The 15,730-nt window shown below is 33.5% G+C and overlaps 1 protein-coding gene and 1 pseudogene across 1 annotated transcript; both read right to left on the reverse strand.

Annotated features, from left to right (window-relative positions):
- Window positions 1-430: 430 nt before the first annotated feature.
- LOC148206454 (uncharacterized) lies at window positions 431-1,447 on the reverse strand. Its single transcript, XM_088107901.1, has one exon. The coding sequence runs from the start codon at window positions 1,445-1,447 to the stop codon at window positions 431-433; it is 1,017 nt and encodes a 338-aa protein (XP_087964027.1).
- Window positions 1,448-4,392: 2,945 nt separating this feature from the next.
- LOC124829858 (protein EXORDIUM-like 2 pseudogene) lies at window positions 4,393-5,548 on the reverse strand (annotated as a pseudogene).
- Between the last annotated feature and the right edge of the window lie 10,182 nt (window positions 5,549-15,730).

The following is a 15,730-nucleotide window of genomic DNA, read 5'->3' on the forward strand; positions in this document are numbered from 1 at the left end:
GCAAACATATCAAGTTTACCTTGTACTGACGTCCCTCAACAACTACTGAACATCTAACACATACTGTAGATGTCCTCACTATCCTAGAACTAGGAGTAGATACAGTCAAGTCATACTGTAGCTCTCTCACTGGTAACCCCAACTCTCTAGCACAAGTCTCAGACACAAATGAGTGTGTCGCTCCAGAGTCAAACAAAACCATGCAAGATCTACCACCTAATACACATGTACCGAAAATCAAATCACCTGAGCTAGCTGCTTCTGTCCCCGTCAGTGCATAAACACGTCCAGTGGCCTGAGGTCTGATGCCACCTCCGTGTTGAGAACTCCCTGCATGCTGCGGCTGGGAAGTAGCTCTCCTACCCATAGGGCAATCACGGTCATAGTGGCCCTCCTTATGGCATCGGTTGCACCTCCGAAAATTAGTCCTCTAGGGACATGAAGATAAGTAGTGCGAACCGCCACATCCATAGCATCTCACGCCACTCAAAGATGAGGACTGGCTCGGCTGAATGGAAGGCTGAGAAGATCCTCCAGAACTACGAGAAGAAGAAGATCTGGAGTATGGTGCCTTCCTGGAACTGGACCCGCCTCTAGACATGGCTGGTCCCCTAACCCTCAGTGGCTGGGCCTGACGGCTCAGGTATCCCTCAGCTTCTCTCTTTGTCTTCTCCATATCCCTAGCCATCTCTACAAGAGCTGGAAACTCCCTCAGACGATGACCTTTCACCAAGAGCTTGATGTCACCACGCAACCCGTTTTCAAACTTGCAGCACTGCCACTCTTCATCCACTGTCATGGTGTTAAATCTAAGAAGATGTTTGAAGCGGTCAGTATACTCAGATACTGACATGTTTCCCTGCACTAGCTCCAAAAACTTCACTTCTTTAGCATATCTAAGAGTGTCAGGGAAGTATTCCCTGTAGAACTTCTTCTTGAATAGGTCCCATGTGATAGGGGTTCTAGTTCCCTCCAAGATCATCCGTGCACTGCTCCACCAGTGGCTTGCCTCTCCAGTCAATAGATACTCAGTATAGGACAACCTGTTTTCATCAGGGCACCTCTTGGCGTTGTAGACTCTCTCCATATCACGAAGCCACTGATCGACTTCATCTGGGGAGCATTTGCCATCAAACTTGGCGGGATGATGCTGCAAGAAATTTTCCAAACTCCATTCTTGAGTTGGAGCAGCCGAAGAAGAAGAAGGACCGGTGGGAATCCTGCCACTAGTCATCACCTCCAAGAACTGTCTTTGGGTGGTCTCAGCTGACACCCTAGCATTTTCCGAGGCCACTCTAGCGGCTTCTAAGTTTTGGAGTGCCACGGTATTTTGTTGGACTAGTGCATGATTTTGTTGTTGCATGGAGTTCATGAGTGACTCCATCATTCGCATCATCTCAGTCTGATCGGGTTGGGGAGGTGGAGGAGGAGGAGGTCTAGACGCCATATTCTGTTTAAGATCAGAGAGTAAAACAATTAGTCTTACTCAAGAATTTAGAATGCTTCCGTACAATTAAGGCACACAAGCACAAGTAAGGGATGTACATAACCTACAGGTTCTCTAAGGATAAAAATTGCTTTGATACCATAAATGTGACATCCCAAAATATATAGCAATGTATATATGTAGAATGCATCGATTATAATAATAGAAAGCAGTTAAGAGTACACAATAGATAGGATTAAGGAGTACAATTATCCAAGTCTAGCTGGGAAGTTTTAAAACTTAAGTACAAGTTCATAATTCTCCAAAATACATGATTGAATAAAGGTTCAATGGGACCTAAAGAGTGTTTCCAAAATGATAAAATGAAGGCTAGAAGTCTTTCAAAATAAAGAGCTATTTAAATTAAGAGCTAGTAGAAATCCTAAGCACTAGGGGCTGGGTCTTCCTCAACTTCCAAAGTTTGCTCCAAAGGTACATCGTCACCTACTGCTCACATCCAAAGGATTGGATGATCATCGCAAGGGGGAAAGCAAACACATGCAACACATACAAATGCAAGGGTGAGCTAGGTCTCATACAATCATACAATTCATTTTCAATCAATCTAGCATTTCCCAGAATATCCATACACACATAAACACCTTAGTCATCATAAACATAAGCATTTATTTCATAAAACTCATCAAGATAAGCATCCTATCATGTTAAGACTCTAGACACGTCCGGACTTGGAATGAATGTAGAGCTGGGGCGGGTTGTGCACTTGTGGTGGCCCCTACTGCTTTGCAAAGCCATTGTCGAGGGGTTTCACCCGACCACACACAAGGCTAGTCCGTTACCGCGGAATAGACCTCCAGTGATAGCGTCTACCCTAAGACCTCCCACTACTCTCACCACACGCGTCAATCCTCTCTAAGTGAGAATGAGAGACCGTTAGAGTGTTAGGGATAACCCCCATATGAAAGCCTCTTACATTCATTCAATACACTAAATGATCTCACCTAGAGATCTTACTTTCATATTCAATCCGACCACTTTAAATCATAGGATATACCTCTTGAATCAATAATTCCTCTCAAAGTTTCACACCAATCAAGACTTTTGATCATTTCATAATTCCTTTGAACCAAAATCAAACCAAAATATACACGCTAAAGTTGCCACCAAGTAATATAGTTCTACAATCCCAAAATAAATAATAGTTCATCATTTCTCTATGAATGCCTAAGACTACATTACAACCATTTATACTTCTATCATTAATCAGCAAGGATGACCCTAGTACAATCATATGTCTAATAGCTTCTTCCTTTCAATATTTAAAGTTAATAAAATTAACAAAAAGTGAAAATATCTACATGCTCACACTAAAATATTTAAAGTCATACGTCAATAAAATTAAAAGGCCTTTGGAATGTAATTTCTAATACACCAAAAATATATTTTCTTAAACCATCATGGCTTAAATAAAATATGTTAATTAAATTTTTATGATTTAAGTTTACGTAAACAATTTCCAACAAAGAAGACTAACGTATTAAAGTAACTAAATTTGATATTTAACAAATTATTATTAAAAACAAATACCCTCACGACCCTCCCATATCCTTCTTTTTATAACTTATCCAATTCTTTAAAACCACCAATTTATACTTATGAGAATGCTACAGAGATCTCATTTCCAATCATTTATAAACAAAAATATAAGGTTGTCTACCACTAGCTTCTTATTTCCGTACCTAGTGAAAATTTCCTGTAGCATCTAACTACAATCCTCACTATTTTACTCTAAATTCTATACCACTTAACTTTATCTCTATCTCTGCCTTTTCTAAAAGTAATAAACCATATTCATGCTTATGCAACTATTCAAAAATTCCGAAATAAATCTCTTAGTCAATACATCTTCTATAGGCAAATAAACTAGATGAAAACCACACATTACTTATTACATCCAGGTTCAACCAGCATTTATTTTTAAAGAGAAACAGCATCTTCAAAAGTGAAAATACAGTACCAAGACTGCTGCAATTAGAATATTCAAGCTTAAACTAATTGCTTTTTAGTAAGATTCAACAACATTTTCTAGTGCAGAAATTTTAAGACAGCAGCATTTTTTTTTCTGCAGAATTTTAATTTAACACAGCAAGAAGTTTGCAGAATTTATAACAGCTAACAACATGCCTTTTTGACAGCAATCAGAAATGATTTAGGTGCAATACAACATCCAAACAACAAGGTTTTCTTGTGCAGAAACAATAATTAAAATAATGTGGAAGAAAGAAATAATTAAACATAGGCATTCTTTCACAATTTCTACAAAATCCATCTCATGCATACAAGGATTTCACAAGGCATAAATAAAAAGAAAAACTTAGCTCCCCTTACCTTAAATTTCCAGCATTTAAACTCAAGAGGAAATCCAAAGGCACTCTAGAAAAATTGACAGCACCTATATTTCACCAAATGGTGATAGAAATTAGTCTCTAAAATAAGCTTAGGGTTAAGATTTTGGGGAAAAATCACAAGTGAACTACATGCAGCAAAATTTGCTACATGATCACAGTTCAAAAAGGGGAAAGTTACTTACCCTACGAAATCGCAAATGCAATCGGTGAAAATTGGAGCCCTTGATGCAAAGATCGCCTAGAATGGGAATCCAGTGACTCAATGGAGGGGAAATCTAGAGAGAAGAATGGGTTTTGGAGAGGACAATGTTAGAGAGATGTTTGAAGGAGAGAAAATGAAATGTAAGTTTCTGAAAATGTCTTCAGAAACTGTTTTTAAGTTTTATTTATTTATTATTATTATTATTATTATTTTTTTAAGGTTATTACAATAAATCTGTTTAAAATTTTAAAATATTACATAATTATATGTTTTACATATACCTAACGAAGGATATTATAATTATAATTAGAGAAAATATTAATATCTTGCTGTAATTTACTCTATAGTTATTTTCCGAAATAAACTAAGATTCAAAATAAAACAAGAAAAAGAATGATAACCCTCAGGAAAACTTACAAATCATTCTTCTCTTACAAACACATTTAAAAAACCCAAATACTATATCCACACATCCCTTATTACTTTTCACACCATTGGCTTGCAGCTGGAGCTGAGAGGGTCCCACATAGCCGGCAGCAAAAACTTCCGCCCTCGCACCCCCACGGCGTTATAGCTAGCCCCCGTCGTCTTGTCCACCAGAACGTTCCCGGGGTAACCAGGATACGCCCCCTTCCCAAAGATTCCGGTGCACGCCGACACCGCCTCCAGCGGAGCGCTTGGCGGCCCCTGGTAGTACCCATCCTCGAACGGGTTCGTCACCAACCCCGCGAGAACCGTGGCCAAATTTATCACCATGCCGTCAACGCCAACGTCTACGTTAGGCGCCACTAACGGCGGTGTTTGGGGACCGTAAATGGGTTGGTGGAAGGGCCACGCGCACTGCCCCGGACACTGCGTGATTGGGTTCCCCACCCAGGCGTACGCCACCCTCTCGCCGTCTTTCCTCTTCCCCCACCCGTGGGTCCCACACTGGTTCATGCAGAAGTCCTCCACCGCGACGTCAGCGGATGTCATTATCACGTGCACCACGTGAGCCTCGTAGTTGGCCTTCGACGCCAACGCGAGGAGTTTGTCCGTGGTCAGCGACTTGCCGAGGGAGTAGTTACCGTCAAGGGTTTGGCTCCCTACGACGAGGGTGCAGGGACCTCCCCTGTAGCTCTCGGTGGTTCGCCACCACGAAGAGACGGAAGAAGGGGTAGGAGACGATGACGTGGAGCCTAGCGATTCGACAAAGTCGATGAGTATGGAGCGTTGGGTGGAGGTGAATGTACCGTACCAGAGTAAATGGAGGGTGATGTTACCCTTGAGGAGGGTACCTTTGTGGTACTTTAACACAAGTGGCTGGTCCTGAACCAAAGCTAACATGCGATTAGGGGCACGAGAAGTGGCATTGGAAAGGTTTAGAACGCAGCATGTTGAGAGGATGAAGAAGAGGAGAAAGGAAAATGGGTTGAGAAGAGGCATTTTAGTATTCTTGTGAGAGTTTGGGAGTTTGAGAAAGGGTTTGTGTTGTTTATATATAGGTACGATGAAGATGGAGTGTGATTTGATTTTGGATATGGTTTTGTTTTGTGTTATGTTATGTTAGTTAATAGAAAGCGTGTTTTTTCAAGCACCACTGTCTCTGTCAGCTGCTAATATATATCCTTCTACGTGCATGCTTTATCTTCTGGTATATATTGTCATCTAATAATTAAATAGTTAATGTTTCGATGGAGATTTTAGAGCAACACTATCCACCCTTTTCTATTATAAATATCTCTTTAACGTAAATAAATATGCTATATAAATATGTATTGCCATGTAATGCTTAATTAATGGTTAGATGTATATTTTAGATAAATGATACACCAATACTTTTCTGTCATAAATATCTCCTTAACGCGAATAATCTTTTTGTGTTGTGTGTTTGGTTTTGGATTATAAGTGGTTGCAGAAAAAAATGTGAAAACATGAAGTTTAATCCAAGTTTAAATAAAAATGGATTAATTTAGTTGGTTTTGATATGTTAGACGATGAAAATTTGAGTCTAATTAGTCTTTGGTAATGTGGAAGAGAGAGGGAGAGGAGGAAAGAAAAGAAGAGAAATGGGAGAAAGTACAGTGGTTAGTTGGAGTAAATGATGAGAAAAAGAAGAGAAAAGAGATGGTGGGTTCCAGTTATAGTTTCCATTAAAAATGCTAAGAAAAATGAGAAAGTTTGTTATGTAATTAGAATATGATGGATTGAAATGTATTTTTAGACTTTTATGACACTCATAATTAATTATACATTTTTTTAAGTTCACTCTTTTTACTAATTATTTCAATTAAACAGTAATTTTTATATTTATTTATTAATTTCTTATTTTTTTCTCTTTGTCAAACAAACCATAAAATCATCACTTTGATTTGATTTAATATTATTATTATTTTTTTAAATTGGTAAAATATTATGAGACAAATTGAAGTCAGACCGGATTCTATTCTTGGGTGGCATGTTATCTTTAATTAGAAATTAAAGATTAAGTTTTAAGTATAAAAATTCACTTTTGTTAATAATTACCAAATTAGTAAATACTAAAAGTGTTTTTTAACCCAAAATAACTAAATCAAAATTTTCTTACTATATCAGTTATTATATGTGTATGTATGTATTTCTTTATTTTTCTAAACATCAAGTAGAACATAAGTGTCCTGATAAAATAATTAAAATTCTGAAAGATAATTTTTTAATCCATACAATTATAAAATGACGATTATTTAGGCTGCAAAAATTACCACCATAAAAGGAATTTATATTTAACAATTTAAAGAATAAAAAAATATTTGCAATTATAAAAGTTAATTGACGTATGAGCGGATGGAAGTTTCTGAACGTGTTGTTGGCAGCCTGCTGGCACGATGTATCATTCTCATCCGCCGATGTTACTAAGATTTAATACCATTTTGACTCAAATTATTTGAAACCTTTTAATTCATTTATCCCATCATCAAGGTATTAATTAAAAAATACAAAAAATAAACATATTTTAGAAAATAAAATATACCATTTTAGTGATGCATGATATTTGTTATTAAAATGCGCTTGTACCAATATATGAAAAAAAGTAAAAAAATAAAAGTTAGTCGTACAACATACTTTTTTTTTTATCATAATGGAGGATATTAATTATGATTTTAATATGTTCTAAGATTGATAATTGAAAGAAAAAAAAAAGATGATGATGAATGAGTATAGGTTTAAATTGATTGGTACCAAACGAAGAGAAAATATTAAGAATTAGTTTGGTCTTATTGATTATAGCTTACTAAATTACTTTGACAAGGCATAAGTACCCAACTATTCGGTCTCGTGATCGAGTTACACGTCTTACTACAACTACGCAAAAACACACTAAATAAATGAAATTGATGATATAGCAGAAAATAAATTTGCCCCACTATTTATGATTATTGCAACGCGGATTAATAAATTACCGCTAATTATATCGTCCTTGAGGCATAGCAACCTTCCCATGCATACATAGACTTATATTATTTGCGTGTTAAAAAGAAAAAGTATACAATAATGATGACCACGTTATATTCTATATGTTTTCTTCTATGATACACAGAATTTAATTTTCGTCGTTTCTCGATTCGTTAAAGATAAACTTAATTTATATTATATATAAATATAAATTTTATTTTATAAATTAATTTGTAAAATTGAATTAAATTTAAAATTTATTAAAATTATGAATTAAAGTTTATCCTAATTTAGAATGACAAAGAAATTTGTATCTTAAAAATCTGTAAATAAAAGATGGCATGAAGACTAAATAGATATCCACGAATATATATATATATATATATATATATATATATATATATATATATATATATATGTATGTATGTATGTATTTAATTATTTATTTGTTAATATATAAGTACGAATATTATGGTAGGAGTTTCTTTTATATTTTTCTTAAAAAATAATTATCAGTGAATTTTATTTTAATATTTTTTTTCTTAAAATGAAGTTATCAAAACAAAACTACTCGTGAAAAATGCATTATTGAATAATTATTTAAAATTTGATTTCATATATTTTCATTTTTATTTAGACCTATAAAATTGAAACTATTTTTAAGAAGATTAATTTTTTAAAATTTATAATTTGGTAAACCCCATTCAAATTTACATTATATTAACATTTTAATAAGTAATTTGATTTAAAATGTACTTTAAAAATATTTTTATTTAATTTTCTATTTTAAAGATATATAAAAATATTTGAGAGTATAATGTATAATCACGTATATAAAAAAAATGGTGGATATATTTTCATGTATCAACTAATAATAAAACAAGTAAGATAATAAATAATAAATATTTTTAAGTGAATTGAATATTAGTATTATATTATCCTTACGAAAACTAACTCTTTATTATTCTAATTATAATAAAATTTATTATTTATTAAATTTATTATTTCAAACGCTATTAAAGCAACTAGGTTAGTGGATCTAACGTCAGTAAAGATATCTCCAACACCTCATAGCACTAGTGCCGCTGAGAAATCAAAGGACACCAATATCTACCGCGAATTTTCATTAAACATAAAAGAAGCAGTGTTCTCCACCAAATTGAAGAAAGACTCGTAAACGTTGGTGTTAACGAGAGTGGACTCCAATATCAACATTTTTAAAATCATCCAAACGGTGTTCATGATTAATTGTGACCTCACAACAAACCTATTCTCATCACTGCAACTCATCTCTACCATCCAACAAATTTATATCAATCTTTTCCAATATATTTACTTTATCTTTATTATTTCTTTTAAGTCTCTTTTAGTTGAAATTACGTCTTCAAATGCTAAAGTTTTCATCATATCATAGAAGAGTTACAATCTAAGTTCAAAATTATAAAGTGAATAAAAACATTTACAGATCATATTTAAAATATACGTTCACTGAACATTTGCTTAGTTTTGAACTCCTAATTAATTTTGATCTCTGTAAATGTTGAAATAATTTTTTTAGTTCTTATAAGTATATAAATTTTAAATTTCAGTCCCATAAAATATTGTAATACAATAATCAGTACAAAGTATAACTAAAAAAAAATAGATGAATTAGTAAAAGTATAAGAATAAATAAATTATATACATGTATTCCTCCCAGTTGTGTCGTATTAGCCGTGATAGAAAAAGCAAAGAGAGAAAGATTGGAAAAGTATGGGGCATATTTAGAGGTACAATTATATTTTTGGTGATGATAAATACGACCTAAACCATAAATGTGAGGTATTGTGTGGAGCAACGTTTGGTGATTACAGTCCAAATTGTATTTGGTTGCGTTTGCTGGGAGATAGAATAAACCGTGTGAATGCCAATGGATGTAGTATGGTGTAGTCATGGTTCTACTATGGCGGTTTACACGTATCTATCATCTAGGGATCATGGTCCCCTCGGCATTGTATAGTGCAGGTTGAAATGATGGATGCATTGGGACTATAATATTCAAGAACTTAGTTTATATGTTGTAGATGCAGATAAGTCGATCATGTATAAAACTTCAAATATTTTATGACTAAGTGCACCCTTTGGACAGCTGCTTCATTCACTCCACTTTTTGTTTTTATGCCATTTCGATTTCGGCTTTATAGTGATGGATGGTATAACTTTTGGATTGAATAGAAGTCATTCCTGTTAGAAATATTGACTAAATTTAAGAAGAGTGAATTGAGAAACTGAGTGAAAAATTAACTTTGGATTAACTAGTTATTCAAAGAAAAAATTTGTTTTTATTAGAATAAAATATAATTAGATATTATAGATGGATTGACATAAAAAAATTATGTATATAAGATATAATTGATATTGAGTTATTTTTTAAAATTAAAGACTTTTTTTTTAAAAAAACCTCTTAAACTTGAAAATTGTTAAATCCAACAAAAGTATATGAAAATTGAACCTCTATAAGAAAACAAATCTACGAAGAATAAGATTTATACTTATAGAATCATCTAACTTCTCAACTGCTTTATCCCACCTCTTACAAAAACAATTGAAAAGATTGTCTTCCTAAGTTCACATCATTAAGGTGATCATCGCAAAGAGAAAACAACACACAACATACAACACAAAAGTAAGGGTAAACTAGAATACAAATAATTAAAGATATATTAATAGATGTTAAACATTCACCTAAGATATACACAACAGATCAAACCAAGCAAACACTTTATGTATGACCACACTTTAACTTTACCATCCAGATTAGTACAAATATTAAGCTATGACAGTTCATGCACTTGTTCGGGTGAAACAACTAGCCTACCCCAAGCTAACGTACAAGGTTAGTTCGTTATCACTTGCCTTAGGTCAAGGTAAAACTCCTAGACTAGGACCTCCTACTATTCTCACAACATGCCTTACCCTTAACTACTTGAGAATTAGTGACCATTAGAATGTCAGGATGAACTCCAAGACCAAGCTTTCCATATTCATACTTACAATACTTGAAACCACCACTGAGAAGTTCCTCCTTGGAATTCTCTTCCATACCTTTGAAATCATTGAGATCACTTCACCTTTACATAGTACACCAATACATGAGACTACTGATCATACATTAAAGAAATAACAACACCTATACAAGTCATTAGAAATCACACAATAACACAATTTCTTTAAGGGATCTTATTACTCACATTTAGGTAAAGAAAACAGCTTTGAAACACTCACCAACAGCTTCAGAAGGGTCCAAAACCCCCGAAACGACCTAAAGAAAGTCCAAAACGGACATCTCAAACCCTCAAAACTCCCTAAAACTGTTGCATTGGTGCTTAGGGGCGCCTAAGGGAGCTTAGAGGGCACCAGGGTGTGAGCCGGACAGAAACGACGGGCGCCTAAGCCCCATACCCGTTGACGACAACTTTCAAATTGGCTTTTGATGCACTTGGAACTTGTTATCAAAGGGATTTTTCTAGACATTATAATTGATGGGTAAACACATTTATAAGTAGAAGTAAGCATCCATTTGATCATTAAACCCAAGATTAGGTGTAAACCATTTTTGACACTTCAAAAGCACTTAAACTTGGATTTTCACCTTCTACACCAAATTTCTACAACCTAACCATTTGAACAAGTCCTAATTAAGTTAATAATACATTATAAATCATCACATATAGCCCAAAACTTCTAATTTAGAATCTCACTTGTCAAAACCCCTAAAACTAGGCTAAATCAAGTCAAATTCAACCTATTAACTATCAAATTATCTTATATAAGATTTTCTACCATTCTCAAGGTGCAAACAAGTTTTAAATACCCCCAACAACATATTCAAAGGTTCAGTTTAGATCTTACTCCTTTCCTTTAGGCTTTAGCTATTCAAAACCTTTAAAATTGAATCTGTTACCAGGTAAAACTCAACATTTCAACTACTAATTCCTTTTATCTCATATTTCCATTAACTAAGAACTTAGACAAGTTTCAAATTACCTCATGACAGTACCAAAACAATTCCCATAACATTTCCATACCCATTTCTAATTTTTACTAACCAAAACCCCTCCTTTTAAAGCTTGAAATCTAAGTAAATTGATCAATAATTTCAACAACTACTAGAATTTTGTTTCAACAATAAAATACCCTTATTACACACAATTACAACAATATCCAACAAAAACCATTTCATCATACTACACTGACACCATATAATCAAAAAACCAATTTAACATACATTAATTTTACTCAATCAAACCAATTTTTACTAAAACGTCTATAAATTATAGAAACACTAAATTTACACTACAATTACAACTAAGACAAGGTGTAACTTCCCTTACCTCACTAGAAACAACTCCAACTCAAATAACACTCTGCCGATTACTTGAATCGCAAGGAATACCTAGAGGAACCTACGAAATATCAAATTGAAAACAGACAGCATCCTTAGAATTCTAGATGAACCAAGAAAAAGAAGGAGAGGCATGATTACACATGCAATAGTACCAAATTCTTCTAAAATAGATTTGGAACGGAAGGAAAAAAGGAGTCGAAACTTACTTACTCTATTGCAAAAACTGATCAAATAGAAATGTAGACCTCGTCGCCGTGGTCGATTAGGCACCTCCTAATCGTCAAAGAGATGACTCAGGAGTTAGAACTCTTAGAGAGAATGTAGAGAAATCTAGAAAAATAGTTTCTAGAGATGAAACATTTTAAAATAATAAAATTCATTTATAACAAAATTATTTATAACTAAACATTTAATATTAAAATAATTGAGTCTGACTATTTTTAAACTATCATCATTTCTAAAATATCATTTTTTGGAGTTTCACAATTAGAGAAAATATTGATTTTTACGATTAGAGAAAATCTATTACTCATATATTTAGTTACAATTTATCGTCTAATTTTTTTTGGCTAATAACAAACTTCAACATTTAGAATATCTTGATTAAGATGGAGATAATATTTTTTTATATGCTAGAAAATCAACTACTGAGTTTTACATTTTTCTTGGTGCTTCTTTAATTTATTAAAGTTTGTCAATTAAGATACTATGTCCAAATCTTCAATAGAATTAGAATATCTTACTTTGTCTTAAATGGCAAGTGGAGTAGTTTAGCTATAATAATTACTCAAACATTTTGAAGTTGCAATTGACACAACTATACTTTTACAACATATGCATCTTACTTTTAATCCCTATCACCAGGAGAGGTCCAAACATATATGGATTGACTGTCACTTCATTTGTGAACTTGTTCAAAACAACTCTTGACATTCATTAATATTAGAACTGAACATCAAATACTTGATATATTTACCTAGGTCCTTCTTGCTACCACTTTTAATTTCATTAGTAAGTTAAGAATTATCATCTGTTATCCAACTTGAAGGGATATTAGGATATATAAATAGATATTATAAATAAATATTCTAAATATTATATATAATCAATTATTATGTTTTCTGTTCTTCTCAATTTGTTAGTATGTTTTGTTACTAAATGTAATTATCACTTTTTATAAACAATACATTTTAATTCAATAAATTATTTTATTTATTTATCTTTTTAAAATAAACCGATTTTGTGAATATGAAAAATCTTACATGATTAAATATGAACATAAATATATATAAGATTTGATTTTTTAATTTGGATACGAGAACAAAATACCCGTCTTAGTCCCAATTTTATATTACTAAAACTTTTAATATAGAAAAGGGTCCAATATGTTTTCTGGTCTTTTGATACTATCTTCTGCTTAACACTAAACATATTTTAAAACATCAAACACCAAAACTCTAACAATGAATCTAAATTGCTCACATGACATGAGGTTAGGTTGATTCTGTGATGAGGTGCGTAGGTTTAATAATACCTGCCATCACGTTCCAAAAGTATATGACATGGGCTAAAGTTTAGTAAATTAAAAAAGTAAAATGACTTTTGTATTTCCGAAATTGAGCTAAACAATTTCAAATGAAATGAATTAAACGACACGTATTTGACTTTCCTGAAGATGAAGAAGAGAGCATTGAAAGTGCGGTTGGTAAGAGCAGAGTTTTGGGTGGTGGTAATTATAAGTAAGTGGGGTTGGCAAAGCCAAAGAAGGTACACACAAACCTATGATATTGGAAAGATTACTCTGACCAACACTGATTCCAACTCTGGTTTGGTCGGTGAACAATAAACAATGAATGTGAAACACTGTTGTGTTCGTGAGATTTGGGGAACCCAACCCCGTGTTGCGTTGTGTGTGGTGTGTGCTGTGTGTTGGTGTGTTCAAATAAAAACGGTGCCACAATACAAACGATTCAACACGTAGCATATGAAAATGCATCGATGGGCCTTTGCCATTTTTGCTTTGGGAAATTGGGAAGGTAATGGGTGGGCCAAGGCAACCGACCCTGTTGAAATTTCGGGCATACAGTTGTACCCTCACTAATTTGGATTCCCTCTGTTGTGTTGGTACTAAAACACAAGTTAACCATCTTAGGAAATAAACTTCCCAGTTTTTTAAAATAACAATATTAAGTTATCATATTTCCTCTAAATAGAACATTCTTTACTATTTCAAGTAATTTTATTATCTTTTACTCTCATTGGCATTTTAAATAAAAACAGTTTTTAATAATCATAATATTATTGTGACTTATTTAGTTAGATTATTTTTTTTGTTAAATATGATTCTTTTTCTCTAAACTATTTATTAAAATTGTATTTCATCCTGTTTTAAAATGTACCAATTTTGTCTCTATACTTTATAAAAGAATATAAAATATCTTTGCCAATAAATGAAAATTAACCAGTTTCCTCTCATTCTTGTGTCTCTCTTCTCATTACAATAAAAAGTTCTTAAGTTCTCAATTTAAGGATGAGAGCGGAGATAGCATAGGCCATAACCACAAATCATGCATGACAATGTAGAAAAGTTTGTGCTTTAAATTTGTCACTATTGTTAGCCTTCTTCGTAACCTAAAATCCTATTTTTATTGTGATGTCATACTTTCTAGTCATGGTCCAAACACTTTTAAGAAGAGTTGAAGTCATTTGTGGAATACGAGTCTAGACTCTATTTCTACGATTATCATGAAGCTTTCAGAGTAAGAATAATTTTGAGACTTGTATTTTGGGTCAAGTAGTCTAGGATTTATTTATGCTTTGTATTATGGGCTAGCAGTATAGAATTTATTTTGGGCCTTATATTTTGGGCCAAGTAAAATAGAGTTTTGACCACTCAAGTCGACAAAGGGCCCAGACCCAATGTTGACCAAAATGGGATGCAAATTTGGCTTAGTTGACCAAGGGGTCAAAGTTTTTATCTAACTTGGTGGACAAGGAGAGTAGGTCGTCCATGCCATGTGTCCTCCTACCTTTGGAGAGTTTTTCCTCCTAGTTAGTGACAACATGTCACTCTAGGAATGGAGAGGATTTTCTCTTTACTCTCTAAGTTAGCCAATGTATGGTTTTTAGGTCTAGCTTCTACAAATTAGGAGACACCCTTAGTCTATAAATAGAGGTGTCTGACACTCTTGTATTCACCTTTGAAATAAAGTAAAGTTATTATGTCATTTTGTGCACATAAACTCTAGTAAGGTCACCCTAGGCTAGAGCAACCCAAGTGGCCTTCTCCAGCCTCCTTCCTCCAAGAGTTGGCCCAACCTTCTTAGAGCATAACTGAACACCACCTCCATCATCCATAAAACATCACAAAACCGTGAGCTTAGCTCCCTTGTCCATCAAAGCTTCCACACCATATCATCCTTCACCCATCTCCATGGCTTTTCTTCTAGTTTTGGCCCAACCTAGCTAGGAGATTGTCATCATTTTGTATCAAGAGCTTAGGTTCTTCAAGATATAAGTATCTTGGTCTCTATCTTTGTGTTTAAATTTCGTGTTGTTCATGTTTTCTCCTTATTGTCTTATTGTATCTATCTTGAAATGGTCCAAATCAACCTCGTTTACTCTCTAGTTAACGTTCACGATTTTCAAAGTTAATATGCAGCTAGCTTAGAGGTCAAAAAAATATGTATTTATAGTAAAATTAAAGCTCTTTGAGTCTTAATTCCAACCAAAAATGATTGCATTTGGATTTCTATGTCGAAAGTTATCATCAAAATAGTCAGCAAAGGTCAGAACTGCCAAAATGTTGTCAACAACATTTTCCAGGTTTTGTTTTAGTAATTTAGGCTACTATTTATGTGCTTTTAAATTTTTTG

The sequence above is a fragment of the Vigna umbellata genome, chromosome 1, assembly GCF_029865625.1.
Source record: "Vigna umbellata cultivar VRB3 chromosome 1, Vumbellata_1.0, whole genome shotgun sequence".
Taxonomy (NCBI): domain Eukaryota; kingdom Viridiplantae; phylum Streptophyta; class Magnoliopsida; order Fabales; family Fabaceae; genus Vigna; species Vigna umbellata.

Excerpts from the sequence above, each read along its gene's own strand:
- LOC148206454 (XM_088107901.1), bottom strand. The coding sequence starts at position 1,447 with ATGGCGTCTAGACCTCCTCCTCCTCCACCTCCCCAACCCGATCAGACT.